Genomic DNA, 14,543 nt, shown 5'->3' with positions numbered 1-14,543 from the left:
CCTGATGGCTGCTTCTCTTTTGGTGCAGCCTGGAGTCCAACAAGTGATTCTGTTTTACTTCATAGAGCTTGTATTTTGAGTCCTATCATACCAGGCACAACCTTGAACTATGGTAAAATCCTTCCAAACACTTTTATAACCTTCAATAGCAAGTAACAGACAGAAATTTGGTTTAATTTCTATCATTAAAAAAAAAAAGAAATTGAAATCTAAGTGGTCAACAATAGGGAAATGGTTTTAAAAAAAAATCTTTGGGGGTACCTGGTTGGCTCAGTCAGTTAAATATCTAACTCTTGATTTTAGGTCCAGACTTGATCTCAGGGCCATGAGTTCAAGCCCCGCATTTTGGGGGGAAAAAAAAATCTTTGTAGATTCATACAATGTAACATTATACAGTCACCAAAATATTATGTTTTTAAGAATTTTAAATGATATAGTTCTTTCAGGAGATAAGCTATGAGTGATATCTTTATTTTCATTTCATTTCTGTATGATTTTTTATTTTTATTTTTTTCTTTATTTTCTGATTTTTTTGCAACTTTTCTGAAATCAAGAAAACCTATTATAAAAAGAGGAGAATTAAGATATTTAAAAATTGGAATATATATTAATAAGGATTCATGAAAAATGGCAAATCATGTATAAACAATTATTCAATAACATTTAATGTGTACTTTCTTTGATTTTACAAAAAGGCATTTATAGTCAAGAAAATGAATGACAAAGCCATTCTAATTTGCATTCCCAAATGCATTCCCTGAACAGATGAGTAAGGTCTTTCTGGCAATTTCATGGCAGTTCATGCAAGGCCTGGAAAATTCTTTCATGTAGAGCCTCTAATTCTGGACTCACAAAGCTTCAGTGTGGATAGTAAGAATGGCAAAGATTACATCTATTGCATCTCAAACAGGAAGCGAAATGTAAGAATTCTATCTTATTATATGTTCTTTGGTTCAAATAATTCATAAAAACCCTGCAATTGGTCCATGTGGTTGATTATGTTGTGGTCATAAATATGATCGCCACTTGTTTTGCAAAACAGTAAGCAGTAAATATAATAATTCTATGGATGTGATTCTAAAAATAGTTTATACCTACACGAATCTTTTTGAAAAATTTTACCAAATAGAATCAACTTCAGTGCTTTTCTGAACCAAGGATAGAAAAAAGCGTAAACCATTGGATTGAACATAGAGTTCAAGTATCCAAACCAAATCAATGCATCATTCAATGTGGGTGGAATGCTATAGTTCAGGAAAGGATCCGTGACCATGCAGACAAAGAAAGGACACCAGCATATTAGGAAAACTCCCATCACAATCCCTAAAGTCTTTGCAGCTTTCCTTTCTTTGCTTTGTAACATTCCATTTTTTTCTTCCAATCCAATTTGAAACTTCTGATTTGCATCATGAATTGATTTTGCCTGTCTCTGAGCTATGAAATATATTCTGGAATAGACACACAACATAATAGATCCAGGTATATAGAAAGAAGTCATAAAGGCCAGTACCCCAGATGTTTTGCTAAAGAAGACCGAGCAACCCCCTATGCAGTGAATGTATTTATAATACATCTCTTCAGCTCCTTTGAAGTTTAGCTCCAGAAAAATCATTCCAAATGCAAAAAGAGCAGGAACACTCCAACTGATGAAGATCATTGCAAAGATAACCAAGATATTGATTTTGGCTTTGTATCTCAATGGATCACACACAGCATAGTAGCGGTCAATGGAAATGAAGGACAAGTGGAAAATGGAGGCTGAGCTCAGCATAATGTCAGTGCTGGTGTGAATTTTACAGAAGACTTCTCCAAAGTACCAGCCATGCTCAACAGATCTGACCATGCTATAGGGCATGACCAGGCACCCCAGCAGAAAGTCCACGGTGGCCATGGAATGAATGAGCCAATTAGTTGGGGTATGAAGTTGCTTGAAGTGTGATATGGAAATAATGACTATCAGATTGCCAATGAGTGTGGTCAGAATTATGAGCACCATTAAACTATACAGGGAAGCACGGACATCATTCGACCTGCTGCTTTTCACACAGGAAATATTAATTATATTGTGGCAAAAAGACATTGTTCCTGAGGGTTTTCTACCAGTTTATTTCTTCCTTTGTGTATTGAGGAATCTCTTTTTTAAATCCATAATCAGGTTTGGGTTCCTTCTTTTACTTCCATATACCTATTCCAGAAATCCGGGAGGAAAAAAAAAAGAGAAGAGAGAATCATTGAAAATTTGATTCTTTTCACTTCTAGCATACTCCCTATTACTTCTGGCTGAAAATCATTAATTTAGAAAGAGCTTTTATTCCTAAGTTTAGTTCCATAGGTCAGTTCAATAACTTTTTTAACATCTCCTCGTTGGATAATGGTGCTAGAAATGAAAAGTTGAATTATTAGATTGAAATACATGAAACTGACACTTTTTTTGGTTAGAGAAGGTCAAATGATGGATTTTTCATATGCTTCAATCTATGGAAATTTCAAGCAAATCGAATATTTGTTTGAACAAATAGTATTTGTTCAAAAGAATGTCTTGTGGGGAAAGTTTATATTCTAAAGGGTACATATAAATTGCCAGAGATTTTAGAATTCAAATATGTTCAAGAGGAAAAGTGAAATATTTTAAATGTATCTCTTGTACACAATAATATCTGCTAGTGCATGCTTTTGTACTTGATAACATATAAGATATTTCTTATTTTCTAATTAACTGTAATGGAAAGAAGCTTACATACATTTACTTCTAGTTTGCAAAGCACTTATACATATATTCCAAGCATTACTTCATTTAACATTTTTGCATCTACAATGTAAACATTATTGCTTATAAGAAAGATATGACATGTTTTGTTAGTGTAATTATACTGGCAAGAATTTGAGCTTTCATTCATGAAACCACTGAAAGTAGAATATGACCTGAGGTCTCAATTACTAGTATAGTTTCTTTTTTGTTAATCCACATTTTCTTTCCGCGGCAGAAAGGATCAATTCTTCTTTCCATTCTTTTTTTATTAATCCACATTTTTTTCCCACAGCAGAAAGGATCAATTCAGATAAATTATTTTCATTAAACTTTGAACTTTCATATAAGAACAAAAGATCTCTTGAAAAGTGATATCTATTAATGAAGTGTGATATTGTGGTCTCAGTTATTAAGGCTTTTAAATACACAGACCAAAGTCTGTGGTAAAGACATGATGTGGCACAGGGAAAAGATGGCTGAGTATGGGCTGTGGGCATGGCACTGAAGCTCTTTTTTTTTTTTTTTTTTTTTAAGCTCTGAAGCCCATTAATTTTTTTTTTTTTCATTCATTCCCAATTTTAAAACCAAAGTAAAATCTGGTTAAAACAGAGATGGCACCTTGTTCCTCCTCATGCCCATTAAAGAACCCAAGGCTCCATGAGAGCTCATTTAAAAATATCCCCTTTGGGGGTGCCTGTCAGCACCTGTCAACCTACATAGTCAGTTAAGCATGACCTTCTTGATTTAGGCTCAGGTCAGGATCTCAGGATCATGAGTTTGAGACCCTTCCCCCTAACCCAAGTCTGTTTCTCTCCTCCCTCTTCCTCTGTCCCTCCCTCCCCTGGAGTGTACACTCTCTTTCTTTGTCTCTCTAAAAATAAATAAGTCTTTAAAAAAAAAAAAATCCCCTCTGATTCTATATGATTCTGTAATTCTCAACTAAATTCTGGAATTTTCAATAAATTTTGAAATATGTATATGTGTATATATATGGTATATATAAATATATATGTATGTATAAGTGTATATGAAGAGGAGAGAGAATTTGGAAGAAGAATGGGAATTTCTGGCACTCAGTAAACAACCTGCACTGTGTTGAGATGCTAGAAAAGAGCAACAAGTCTTAGAATATTCTCAGTCTGCCTTCCTTTTCATTTCCTCCCATTGCCTCTGAGCTAACAGTTTAGATCAAGACTACATAAAAATTTAAATGTACCCATAACTGGAACTGGAGGAATAAAAATAAATAAAATATCTAGCTATGAAAATGCATATTTTAATAAATTTAAAACACTTCTTCTCCAATTCCTTCAAATATGTAGTACTCTTCCATAAAAACAATAAATTCCTCAAAAAGAATTACTTTTAATTTCCCATCTTCAGAAGATCCCCTTTTACTTCCACTTTATGAGAAAGGAAAACAAAACAAAACCTCTTCGAAAGAGTCATTTACACTCTGTCTTTCATTCATTTACTAGCCTTTTGAATACGCTCTAGCTCTAACGGACTTTTGTCAACACTCTACCAAAACAGTTTTGGGGTTTTTTTTTTTTTCAGCTAAGACAGTAAAAGAGATAGTTTATTGTACATGTGTTGCATTCAGGCACAAATGAAAAGAGAATTAGTCCAGAAAGTCACAGGTCCAGGGCAAAGGACCAAAAGAGACTGTTCTGGTATGAATGACATGCGTCTCTCAAAGGTGGTCATTGTGATCAGATGGCAATAGATGTTCTGAATCCACTGACTCAAGTTCTAGACAATAGGCGTGCAGTCCACAAATTGGTACCGGTGTCGCTGGCTTCTGGCTTTCTTTATTTCTGCTCCTGTGGCTTCCACGGGTGTACAAGCCAGAGCTTTACTTGGTCCTCTGCTCCATCTTCTTTTACCCTTCAACCTGTGCTTGTGCTGCTTCCTCTGCTTGGCTTTCATGGTGCAGAGGTTTCCAAGAAGATGGCATTAAGGCCAAGAGCCCCAAACCGTTTTTTAATCTTGTTGTCCTAGGTTACTAACTCCAGTGCTAAACTCTCGGGCTTCTTCTCGCTTGACCCCCTAGATGCTTCTTGAAACAATCCCTTCCTTTGCAGCTCTGAATTCAATGGCTACTCTTCAGTTTCCATTGCCAGTTCTTCAACTCACTTGCCCTGAGGCTAGTCCTTGGTTCTCTTCTCTACTGAGGTCTGCTCCCTAGGTGATTTCTTACAGTTTTCTGGCCTTAAACTAATCTATACGCTGAGGAGTTTCATATGAATAACTCCAGCCATGACCTCCCTCAATCCCACACTCTGGACAAACATTTCCTGCTGTCTAGAGAATATCACCCTTTACTATATATAAAGCCTCCAGTCTTCTCCACAACATTTGTCCAGCTCCTTTTCCTTTCCACACATCTCAGAAAGTGGCAACTCCGTTCTTACAAATCCTCAGTCCTAAACCTTGAAGTAATTATTGACTACTCTCTCTCACACTCAATAATATAGCTAATCCATCAGTAAGTATCTTGACACCTCATTGAAAATATATACATAATCGGACCAGTTCTCATGGTCCCAGCCACTAACCACTTTCAAATTAGTAGCCTCCCGACTGGTTTCCCTGATTCTTTTCTTTTTTCCCTGCCTTCCTAGTTTAATTCTAGAGTCTTGACTTGAGCACCTAGCTTCAAAGCCAAGGAGAGGATTGGTTCCCTCCTCACCATTCTTTCAGAAAAGGTAAAGAATATGAATCCATTCTGTGGACAGTGTGGAAAGTGTTTCACAGACGATGTTAAGCAGAGGAGAAACTCATTTCGTTTGCTATCAGCTGTAATAATCAGTTATAAAGTCAAGGAAGGGGACCCATAGGGCTCCCTGAAAAAGTAATCATGGAGCACAGAGGAGAAAGTCATAGGATTTGGTTTTGTTTTGTTTTTTTTTAAATTGTTTTCTATTGATACATCATTTTGAGATTACTGATACAAACTGGTCAGAGAATAATTATGTATTTTGCCCAACATCAAACTGCAAAAAGTTTCCAAACACAGATGCATTTCATGTTCAAGTTCCAAAAATAAATAAAGGCTTTCTATCTGAAAACATTTCTAGCTCTCTAAGGTAAACATTAAGAAACAAGTACAAGAAATGACCTCCCGGCTTCTGAAGAGTCCACTTAGTTACATGAAGTATTCTCTTTCACAACACTTTTTTCAGATTCAAAAGATATTTACTTCCTAAGAACTTGAGGATCTTCATTTCAAACCCTTCAGTCCGTTTCCATGGCAACAGTGCAGGGTTCCTTGGTTCCCAGAAGTCGCATTAGTAGACTGTGGAATTTCTCAATCTTTTGTAGGACTTGGGCTTGGCCTGTTCTTTGCACCAAACAAACTAAATCACCTGTTAACTTTAACACACGAACTCCCCCATCAGAATGCCAGTTTTTGAGAACCACACACGCCTTCATAGGGCCGGTGAGGTAGTTTCTTAGCACTGCTGAACACCTCCCAGGCCTGGTACTTTGGAGTCCAGCACCTAGAGTGGAGCTCCGGAGAAGACGAGGTTGGGGACTTGGGGTGCCACCGGGCTCACCTCCAAAGTCATAACTTTTAAAACAGCAATCACGGCTGTCCATGTGAACAGAATCAGGGAGAGGCAGAAGCCACACAAGCCTAGATGAGGAATTTCTCAGCATGTCACAACCCTACAGGAGAAAGTCATCTGAGCTTCAAAGTACATTTAGGGAGACATCAAGATCTTCCACCCCTTAACCCAAGGAAACTGGCAGTTATTCAAGGTAAACATCAGTAGAATGTCCTGGAGCTGCAATAGTTTAGAACCTTCTGGTGTGTCCTTACCCAAACACACAAAGCCAAATAGAAATGCAAAAGCAGTTTCCTAGCAGGAAACAGAGCAGTTAAATTCCTGGGGAATTCAAGCCCAAGACCACTTTGTACCTTAAAGGAAACTAAGAATAAACAACTGTCCTTGATCCAGATAGAAGCCAGAATGTCAATGCCTTGTTGGCTTGTTCAGATTTTTTCACTAACTTTGTGTTTCCTCTAGGTGGTGACTTTGTAATTAGCACATAATATAAAATGAGGGATAGAGAAATGAAACATTATAACTCAGGATTTCATTTTTTGTTCTAGAAATTTCCATGGATATTCTGTACTTGCTTTTTATAAGAAAATCTCTGAAGTGTATAATACCCTGACTGATTTGAGGGAGGGGATTTAAAAGTAATATGGACCTAAAATTGCAACTAAACTTTGTTTTAACCCAAATAGATTGTTGTCTTATGATTATTCTACTGCTCCTAGATAATGTTATAAAAAATTGTATGGTCCTACATAAACTATTGTACTCAAACTTTTGGTAAACTTTCAAAGTTTCAGATGATTCTTGTTTGACCAGTATGTGACCAGTATGTGTCATAAAAAAACACTGTTACCCAATGCGACCACTTGAGCTAATGAGTCTATGATGCTCAAAAGAGATAAAGGATTTAAAGTATTCTAGGAAAAAGCCATACAATCTGTGTGAATCCAGTAAATAGTCCTCAAGTCTGTTTAGAGACCATAATTGCCCTCTCCAAATAGATGGGACCGGAAACTTGCTGATCCTGCATTTGGTTCCAGAACCAAGAAAGCAGGATGTTATTAACCAGCCCTAAAATGGAAAAATAATGCTTAGAATGAAATCTTCAGAAAGTGTTTTCAAGGCCCCATTAAAAGAGTTTAGGTGTAGCACGCCTAAACTTTCTAATCTAGCAAGATCCCACTCTGCATGAGATTGTGGCCAGAGGCTGTGTGTCCCTGTCAGAGTTTCTGGAGAAACTAAGATGGCTGATATTTGCCAGGTTAGCTCATTTTCTTCTCTATTTAAAGTTACCTGGTAAGTAATACTTTTATTCACCATCAATACAGTTGAAAATTTAACTTGAGAATACAGTAAATATAATTTGTTTTCTTCCTACAAATCCAAAACCCCAAAATAATGTACCTTCACAGGAACAAAACTAAGGCTGACCTCAAGTATACAGAGAGCTATTAGGAGAAAAATTTGAAACAAGAGAATTTTATACACAGGAAATGTACTTATGGACTGTGAAAGATGGTTTACTATATTCCAGTGTTCATAAAACATTCTACCCATGTATTCTTTTTGAAAAAAAAAAAATATATATATATATACACATATATATATGTGTATATATATATATATATATATATATATATATATATATATATATTGCTGAGAAACATCAGTTGCTTTTGGAAGTCATGAGAATTAGGATCTCAAGAATTTGGAAATGAAGCCGTAAAAAGACTAAAAATTAGCTTTTGCAAATCAGAGGACCGAGTTTAAAATAATTCTGGCAGGGGCACCTGGGTGGCTCAGTCAGTTAAGCATCTGACTCTGGGATCGAACCCCATGACCATGTTGGGGAGAGGAGTCTTTTCTCAGAGGGGAGTCTGCTTCTCTCTCTCCCTCTACAGCTCCCCCTGCTTGTGCTCTCTCTGATTCTCTTTCAAATAAATATATAAAATCTTTTCAAATATATAATACAATAAAATAGTTCTTCCTTTAAAATTGAAATGCAATTGATGAAGAGGCACATTTTTTAAAAGCAAGTTTGAGGAAAAATGCCTCTAAAATACCATTTACAAACTGGAAGCAAGTATTTTAAACAGCCTTGCCAGTGAAAGAAAAGCTTCCACCCAAGAGACTTTGACAGCCTGGCCTGCCAACTATGTATACACCCCTGATAAGACCTCTCAGAGTTCACAATTCATTTAAGAAAATAGCAGTAGCAGCACCAAGAGGAGTCAAGTCAATTAGAAAAGGTGGGCGGCTACTCTAGAGGCAGAAAAGTGAGAACTTTAAAAAGAACATTTACTAAAAACACACAAGAACATCAAATTAGCAGACAGAAAAGGTTTTACAACCAAAAGAAATGATATCAGGTATCCATAAAGAATTTATAAAAGAGAATAATCACAGCTAAAGACTAAATCACTGACCCTGGGATTCAAATGGAAGAGTATCACACATGCTAAGCTACAATACAAAGAAAGAGAAATTCACTCATTCTTTTTCACAAATATGGAGTGAATGACTTCGCTCCATCAGACAATAGGTCCTGGGGTAAACAGACACAACTAAACTTCTTGCCCCTTGAGTAACCTACATTCCAGTGTGCATGGGGGACACAGATAATAAACATGAACAATAAATAAGAAGTTAAATTGTAGTGTTTGCTAAGGGAAAAAAAATAAAGCAGAGAAGAGACAGTTGCAATGTTTGGGGAGAGGACCAAACCTCAGGATTAGGGAGCCATGGAAAACTTAAATAAGAAGCTGACTGAATGAAATACCTGAAGGAACTGAGGAGCTAACCACATGGATATGTAGGGGAAGAGCAATCTGGAGAGAGGAGACAGCCAGCTTAAAGGCCTTGAGATGAGAACATGCTTTAGTGTGTCTGCAAAATTACAACATGTCAATGTGGTTGGAGCAGAGCCAGCAAAGCAGAGAAAAAGGGATGGGGAAAGTAGGGATGCTGTACAAAACTACACTGAGTAGGGCCCTACAGGTCCCAGTAAGAATTTTAGCTTTGCCTTTGAGTGAAAAAGGAAGTTCCTGGTGGGTTTTGAACACAACAACATGATCTGACAAGTTCTGACAGATGCACCCTGACTGCTGTGCTGAGAACAGAGACAGAGGGTAAGGATGAAGGCGAGAGAAGCTGCCACTCTACCCTGGGTGGTGAGTGTGGAGAGGAGTGGCCAAGTTTGGAAATGTTCTTAAGGTACAGCAGGCAGGATTTACACATGACTGAGCATGGGAGGAAGTTTTCCAGGGAAATAGCAAGGCTTTTGGTTTGAGCAGCTTGAAAGGGGGCCTCCCACTTACTGAGATGGAAAAGATGGTGGTTGGAGAACAGCAAGGAGCAGAAAGAAATCAGGAGTTGGGTTTTGAATTTGTGAAGTTGGAGCTGAGTGCTGAAGAGTGTGGCCTCTAGTGTCTACTGTGTCTGTTCAAGTCCAGGCAGGCCTGGCCATTCACCCATTCTCTGCCTTTGGACAGGTTATCCAATCTTTTGGGGCTACAGTTTTCTTGTGCAAACAAAAGTTTAAAAAGTTAAAAAAAAAAAAAAAAAGAAAAAAGAAAAGGAAATCTAGTTCCTGGGCTGTTATATGTCTGGAATGAGTTAATATTCGTAAAGTTTTTACAACAGCATCCTGTGCCTTTACAAGAATATACATATATTTAAATCAATATGAAAAAGATGGATACTAAAGGGTTATTATAGGCAGAAAGAAAGGAACAGGAATGGACAAGGGAGATAAACAGGGAAGAAACAAGATGAAAGAAAACAAAGAGGGGTTAGTATGTCATAAGGGAATGGGCTGTTTTAGTAACTGCCATAGCCTCAGGGCCTGGAAAATATCTAGAACATGCACTGAGAACAAAAATGAATAAAGGCTTGAATGAATGAACCAATGAGCTGAGGAATTCATTAGCTCATTTCTGTTCCCCCCTGGGGCCCTAGTAAAGTAAGGCACATGCACTTAGTCCAGCTCTGATTCCAAAGATAAGAAAGAAAATGTTTTAACCAACCAGTTAGAAATTCTTTCATTGTGGTGATAGTATTACAGATATTTGCATATCTCCAAACTCTCAAGTCATGTGTGTTAAATGTATACAGTTTTTAAAATATCAATTATATGTCAACATGCTGCTTTAAAAAAACAAAGAAGGAAAGATGATTGGGCTACCATAGGATTTATTTGTAATTTTAGAAACCAGAAGACAGTGGAATGAGTTTAGAAACTCTTCAGGAAATAGCAACTCAACAGTCCTATATTCAGCCAAAATGGTAGTCATAGGAAGGCAAAAGAAAGATAACAAATATGCATTTATAACTACCTTCTGAGAAACCCTAGGAAATACTCTAACAGTATAAAAACTAAACCAAACCAAAAATTTCTAATTAACAAGAGATGAAGAATAAAAGCAACAACTGTGAGTAATATTATCTAAATTAAGATTTATTTTAAATCAAAAAGAATTATGATTATAGGACACAAATAATGCTAGTTATATAAGGATTTTTGAAATGAAAAATATGTATTTCAAAAAAACACTTAATGTTAATCTGTAACTTAAATTCTCAACTATCTCAATGTCTTTCAGTTTTTATCAGGTTGGTTAGGGGCTAGAAAGTTAAACATCTTGACAAGATGACAAAATGTACAGCTAATCTTTTATTTTGGCAAGTTTCTCTAGCAGTATTTTTTAAAGTTTAAAATGCCTATGTTGTTCAACCCAGCAGTAGTTTTTGCAACAGCAACAGAAGTAAAAACTAAAATAGTTTGAACTTCCATCAGATACACACATCAGTAGACATGATGTATATTCAATAAAATGTTAAATTAGGGCACCTGGGTGGCTCAGTTGGTTAAGCATCAGCCTTTGGCTCAAGTCATGATCCCAGGATCCAGGGATCAAGCCCCACAGTGGAGTCTGCTTGTTCCTCTGCCCCTTCCCCCACTCATTCTCTCTCTCTCTCCCTCTCAAATAAATAAATAAATAAATAATGAATCTTAAGAAAATAAGATGTTAATTAAATGAGTTGGGTTTTTTAATGTACAGGTATAGAAAGATGTCAATGATATCTTGTCAAGTAAGAAAAAAAAAGAATTTGCAAAATGTTTTAAAATACCATGTACAGAGACACACATACTGACACACACACATATTTGTATAAGCATGGAAAATACATATGAAATGGTACACTCCAAATGCTTAGTATCCTTAATTCAGAGATGGTAAGATTAAAATTTAAAAAAAAATTAAAATTAAACAACAACATAAAAGAGAAATAATATCAAATTATAGCAAAACTTTTCCTGGGTGGCAAAATAACATGTGAGTTTTACTTTCTTCTCACTAATACATATTAACTTGCTAGCCCCTAACCAACCTGATAAAAACTGGAAGACATTGAGATAGTTGAGAATTTAAGTTACAGATTAACATTGTGTTTTTTTGAAATACATATCCCAAATTTTCTACTATGAGAATGTTTTACTTTCATAACTAGAAAAAAATATTTAATAAAATTAAATGGATTGTCTATGAATTGCTCTAAACAAAAGTTTAATGAAACAAAAAAACTATTGGTGAATAACAAGTAACAAATTATACAATTTGTGCTTTTTATGCTTGTATAATTCTCTATATGAGTTACTGATCCATTTTAACATTATATTAAAATTAAATTTTTGCTGAATTTCTAAGCTGAACCCATATCCTATTTTTGTTTTATATATATTTAGAAATTTAATTAGAAATAAAGTTGATAACAATTTTATTCTAAAAGTATGTTTGCAGCTCCGTAATTTACCCAGTATTTCTTAATAAAATACTAAAATATTTTTGAAAAATACTTATTTTACTTTTTTTGAGATTTTATTTATTTATTTGCGATAGAGCAAGAGCCAGCAAAAGAGCACAAGCAGGGGAGCAACAGAGGAAGAGAGAGAAGCAGGCTCTCCACTGAGTAGGGAGTCCAGTGCCACTGAGCCATCCAGACACCCTGGAAAATACTTATTTTATCTTATTTTTAAAAGATTTTATTTATTTATTTATTAATAAAACAAGAGAGAGACAGCAAGAGAGGGAATACAAGCAGGGGAAGTGGGGGAGGGAGAAAAAGGCTTCAGACTGGGCAGGAAGCCCAATGAGGGGCTCAATCTCAGGGTCCTGGGATTTTGATCTGAGCTGAAGGCAGTTGCTTAACAACTAAGCCAGCTAACAACTAAGGCAGTTGCTTAGTTGTTAAGCCACATAGGCTCCCCCAAAATACTTATTTTAAAGGCGAGAAAGAGTCAAGGGGCAAAAGAAATAATGTTAATGTTATTTAATGTTAATGTTACTTAAGGCATGAGTCTTGATGGGGAACATCATTGGAAGCAATCTGTTGCCATCTTGAAGAAACAGGAAGCGTGGCAAATTCCATTTGTTTGCTTACCCATCAACATGGCCTGACAGATAAGAGAAAAAACCATTTCCAGCAATATTATGAATAGGTAAATAGAATATACCTGAAAGTTTTTCTGCTATGTAGACCTGCATAAGATAATATATATCAGATTTAAGTCATCATACTAAAAGATTCTTAAGCTAGTCAATCTAATATATTGCATGTAGACACAAAAAGACACACACACACACAATACACTAAAGAGTGAAGTCATTCAACAATGGGCCAGGATTTTTCCCACCAAATAATATTTGTGCAAATAAGATTTTAGTTCTGTAGTTTAGTATACAATAACAATAACAAATAATTTAATTTTAAAACCTGCACAAATCTCGGTGAAGTTCCTTTCATAATGTTAAAACTAGCCAACATACACAGAAGAAATGCCATTCTTTATTTACAAGAAGAAGAGATAAAAAATCATGTTTCAACTTTAAGTCTCCTAGGTTTCCATAGGTGAAATTTTCATAAACGTGAAACATTTTAAAAGCACATATAAAGCAAGCTATTTATAGATATATAATTAGTTTTTTAGCTTCTCTTACTAACACAGGTTTTTAAGTAACTACATTACAGAAACCTTGTTAACTTTTTTATTAAATAATCATGAATTTTAATGTATGAGTAAGTACCAAACCACGGATAACTTTTATGGTCTTCAGCATTCTCTCAATAAAAGATCCCCTAGACCCCCAGGCTAGTCCCTGCTTTTTGCTGTGGCTTTTGAGTGCATTGAGACCTACCTTCTCCAGCAAGAGTCAACAAGCGTGGATGAACTGGGAGAAGAAACAGCCTTTGGGAGGAGACCCACTGCATCTGTCCCCAGCACGGCTGCTCCTGGCTAGAGCCACTGCTGTGCTCCAATAGGCCACATTTCACATAGGCAAGTGACGCAAATATTAAAATCTGGAAAAGATAAGCTGATAATAAATCTTTCTGAAACAAGGTAACAATATAATATTAATACATGGAACTGGGAGGTGCTTTTATTCTAAACCAGCATCAGGAAGCTAGCAGTGAACAAGCTAAACAGAGAAAGTAAATATTACCGTTACTTTAAAAAAAATCTCAAACATGGGCCACCAGTAACCACAGTGATGGGTGTTAACAGCATATATATAAAAATACATGTCTATTAAAACTGCCTTAATTGTGGATGGATTTGAAAGAAAAGTACTCCTGCATTAGACATCTTTACAAAGGAAATAACTAGCACTAAAAAAGCAGTTTAGTTTCAAAACAGGTAACTTTACCTGCCAAAGGACTAGTTTGGAAAATTAATATGTATTTAAGCCCAATAACATCCTGTCGATAGAAAATAAATTAAAACAACGGTTCTCCCAAACTTTGTTTTAATCACAATAGGAAGAAAAATATTTTACATCATGACTCAATATACATGTAGGTAAGCATCCATAACAGAAGCAAATGTTTTCATTAAAACATGTGTTTATTTATGCTTATTAAATGTTTTCATTAAAAATATGCTTCATTCAACCCATTATTATATTTTCCACTTTCTTTTTTTAATAATTGGGATTTATATCCCAATAATTTTACTAATCACAATTATAGAAACACTGCTTTAGAGGTGAGATGTCATCAATTTTTTAATTCCTCTAAACAAAACTTCTAAAATGACCCTCTCACACATGGAGCCAGATCCTTCAAAATAGCCAAATAACTAGCTTCACAAGTGCAGTTTCTCATCTATGTCTATTTGTTATTCTGCCACAGGAAATCACAGGATTATTATGATAGACTATTACTGT

At 35.7% G+C, this 14,543-nt stretch overlaps 1 protein-coding gene across 1 annotated transcript; it reads right to left on the bottom strand.

The window, feature by feature from the left end:
* Window positions 1-688: 688 nt before the first annotated feature.
* TAAR1 (trace amine associated receptor 1) lies at window positions 689-13,670 on the bottom strand. Its single transcript, XM_082731443.1, has 2 exons — window positions 13,515-13,670; window positions 689-2,185 (listed from the first exon to the last, which is right to left on the bottom strand). The coding sequence occupies exon 2, from the start codon at window positions 2,078-2,080 to the stop codon at window positions 1,064-1,066; it is 1,017 nt and encodes a 338-aa protein (XP_082587569.1). The 5' UTR covers window positions 2,081-2,185; window positions 13,515-13,670; the 3' UTR covers window positions 689-1,063.
* Window positions 13,671-14,543: the final 873 nt, after the last annotated feature.

Source organism: Mustela nivalis (genome assembly GCF_964662115.1).
Source record: "Mustela nivalis genome assembly, chromosome: 5".
Lineage (NCBI taxonomy): Eukaryota > Metazoa > Chordata > Mammalia > Carnivora > Mustelidae > Mustela > Mustela nivalis.
The sequence above is the reverse complement of the archived record's forward strand: the minus strand, read 5'-3'. Positions and strand labels throughout refer to the sequence as shown.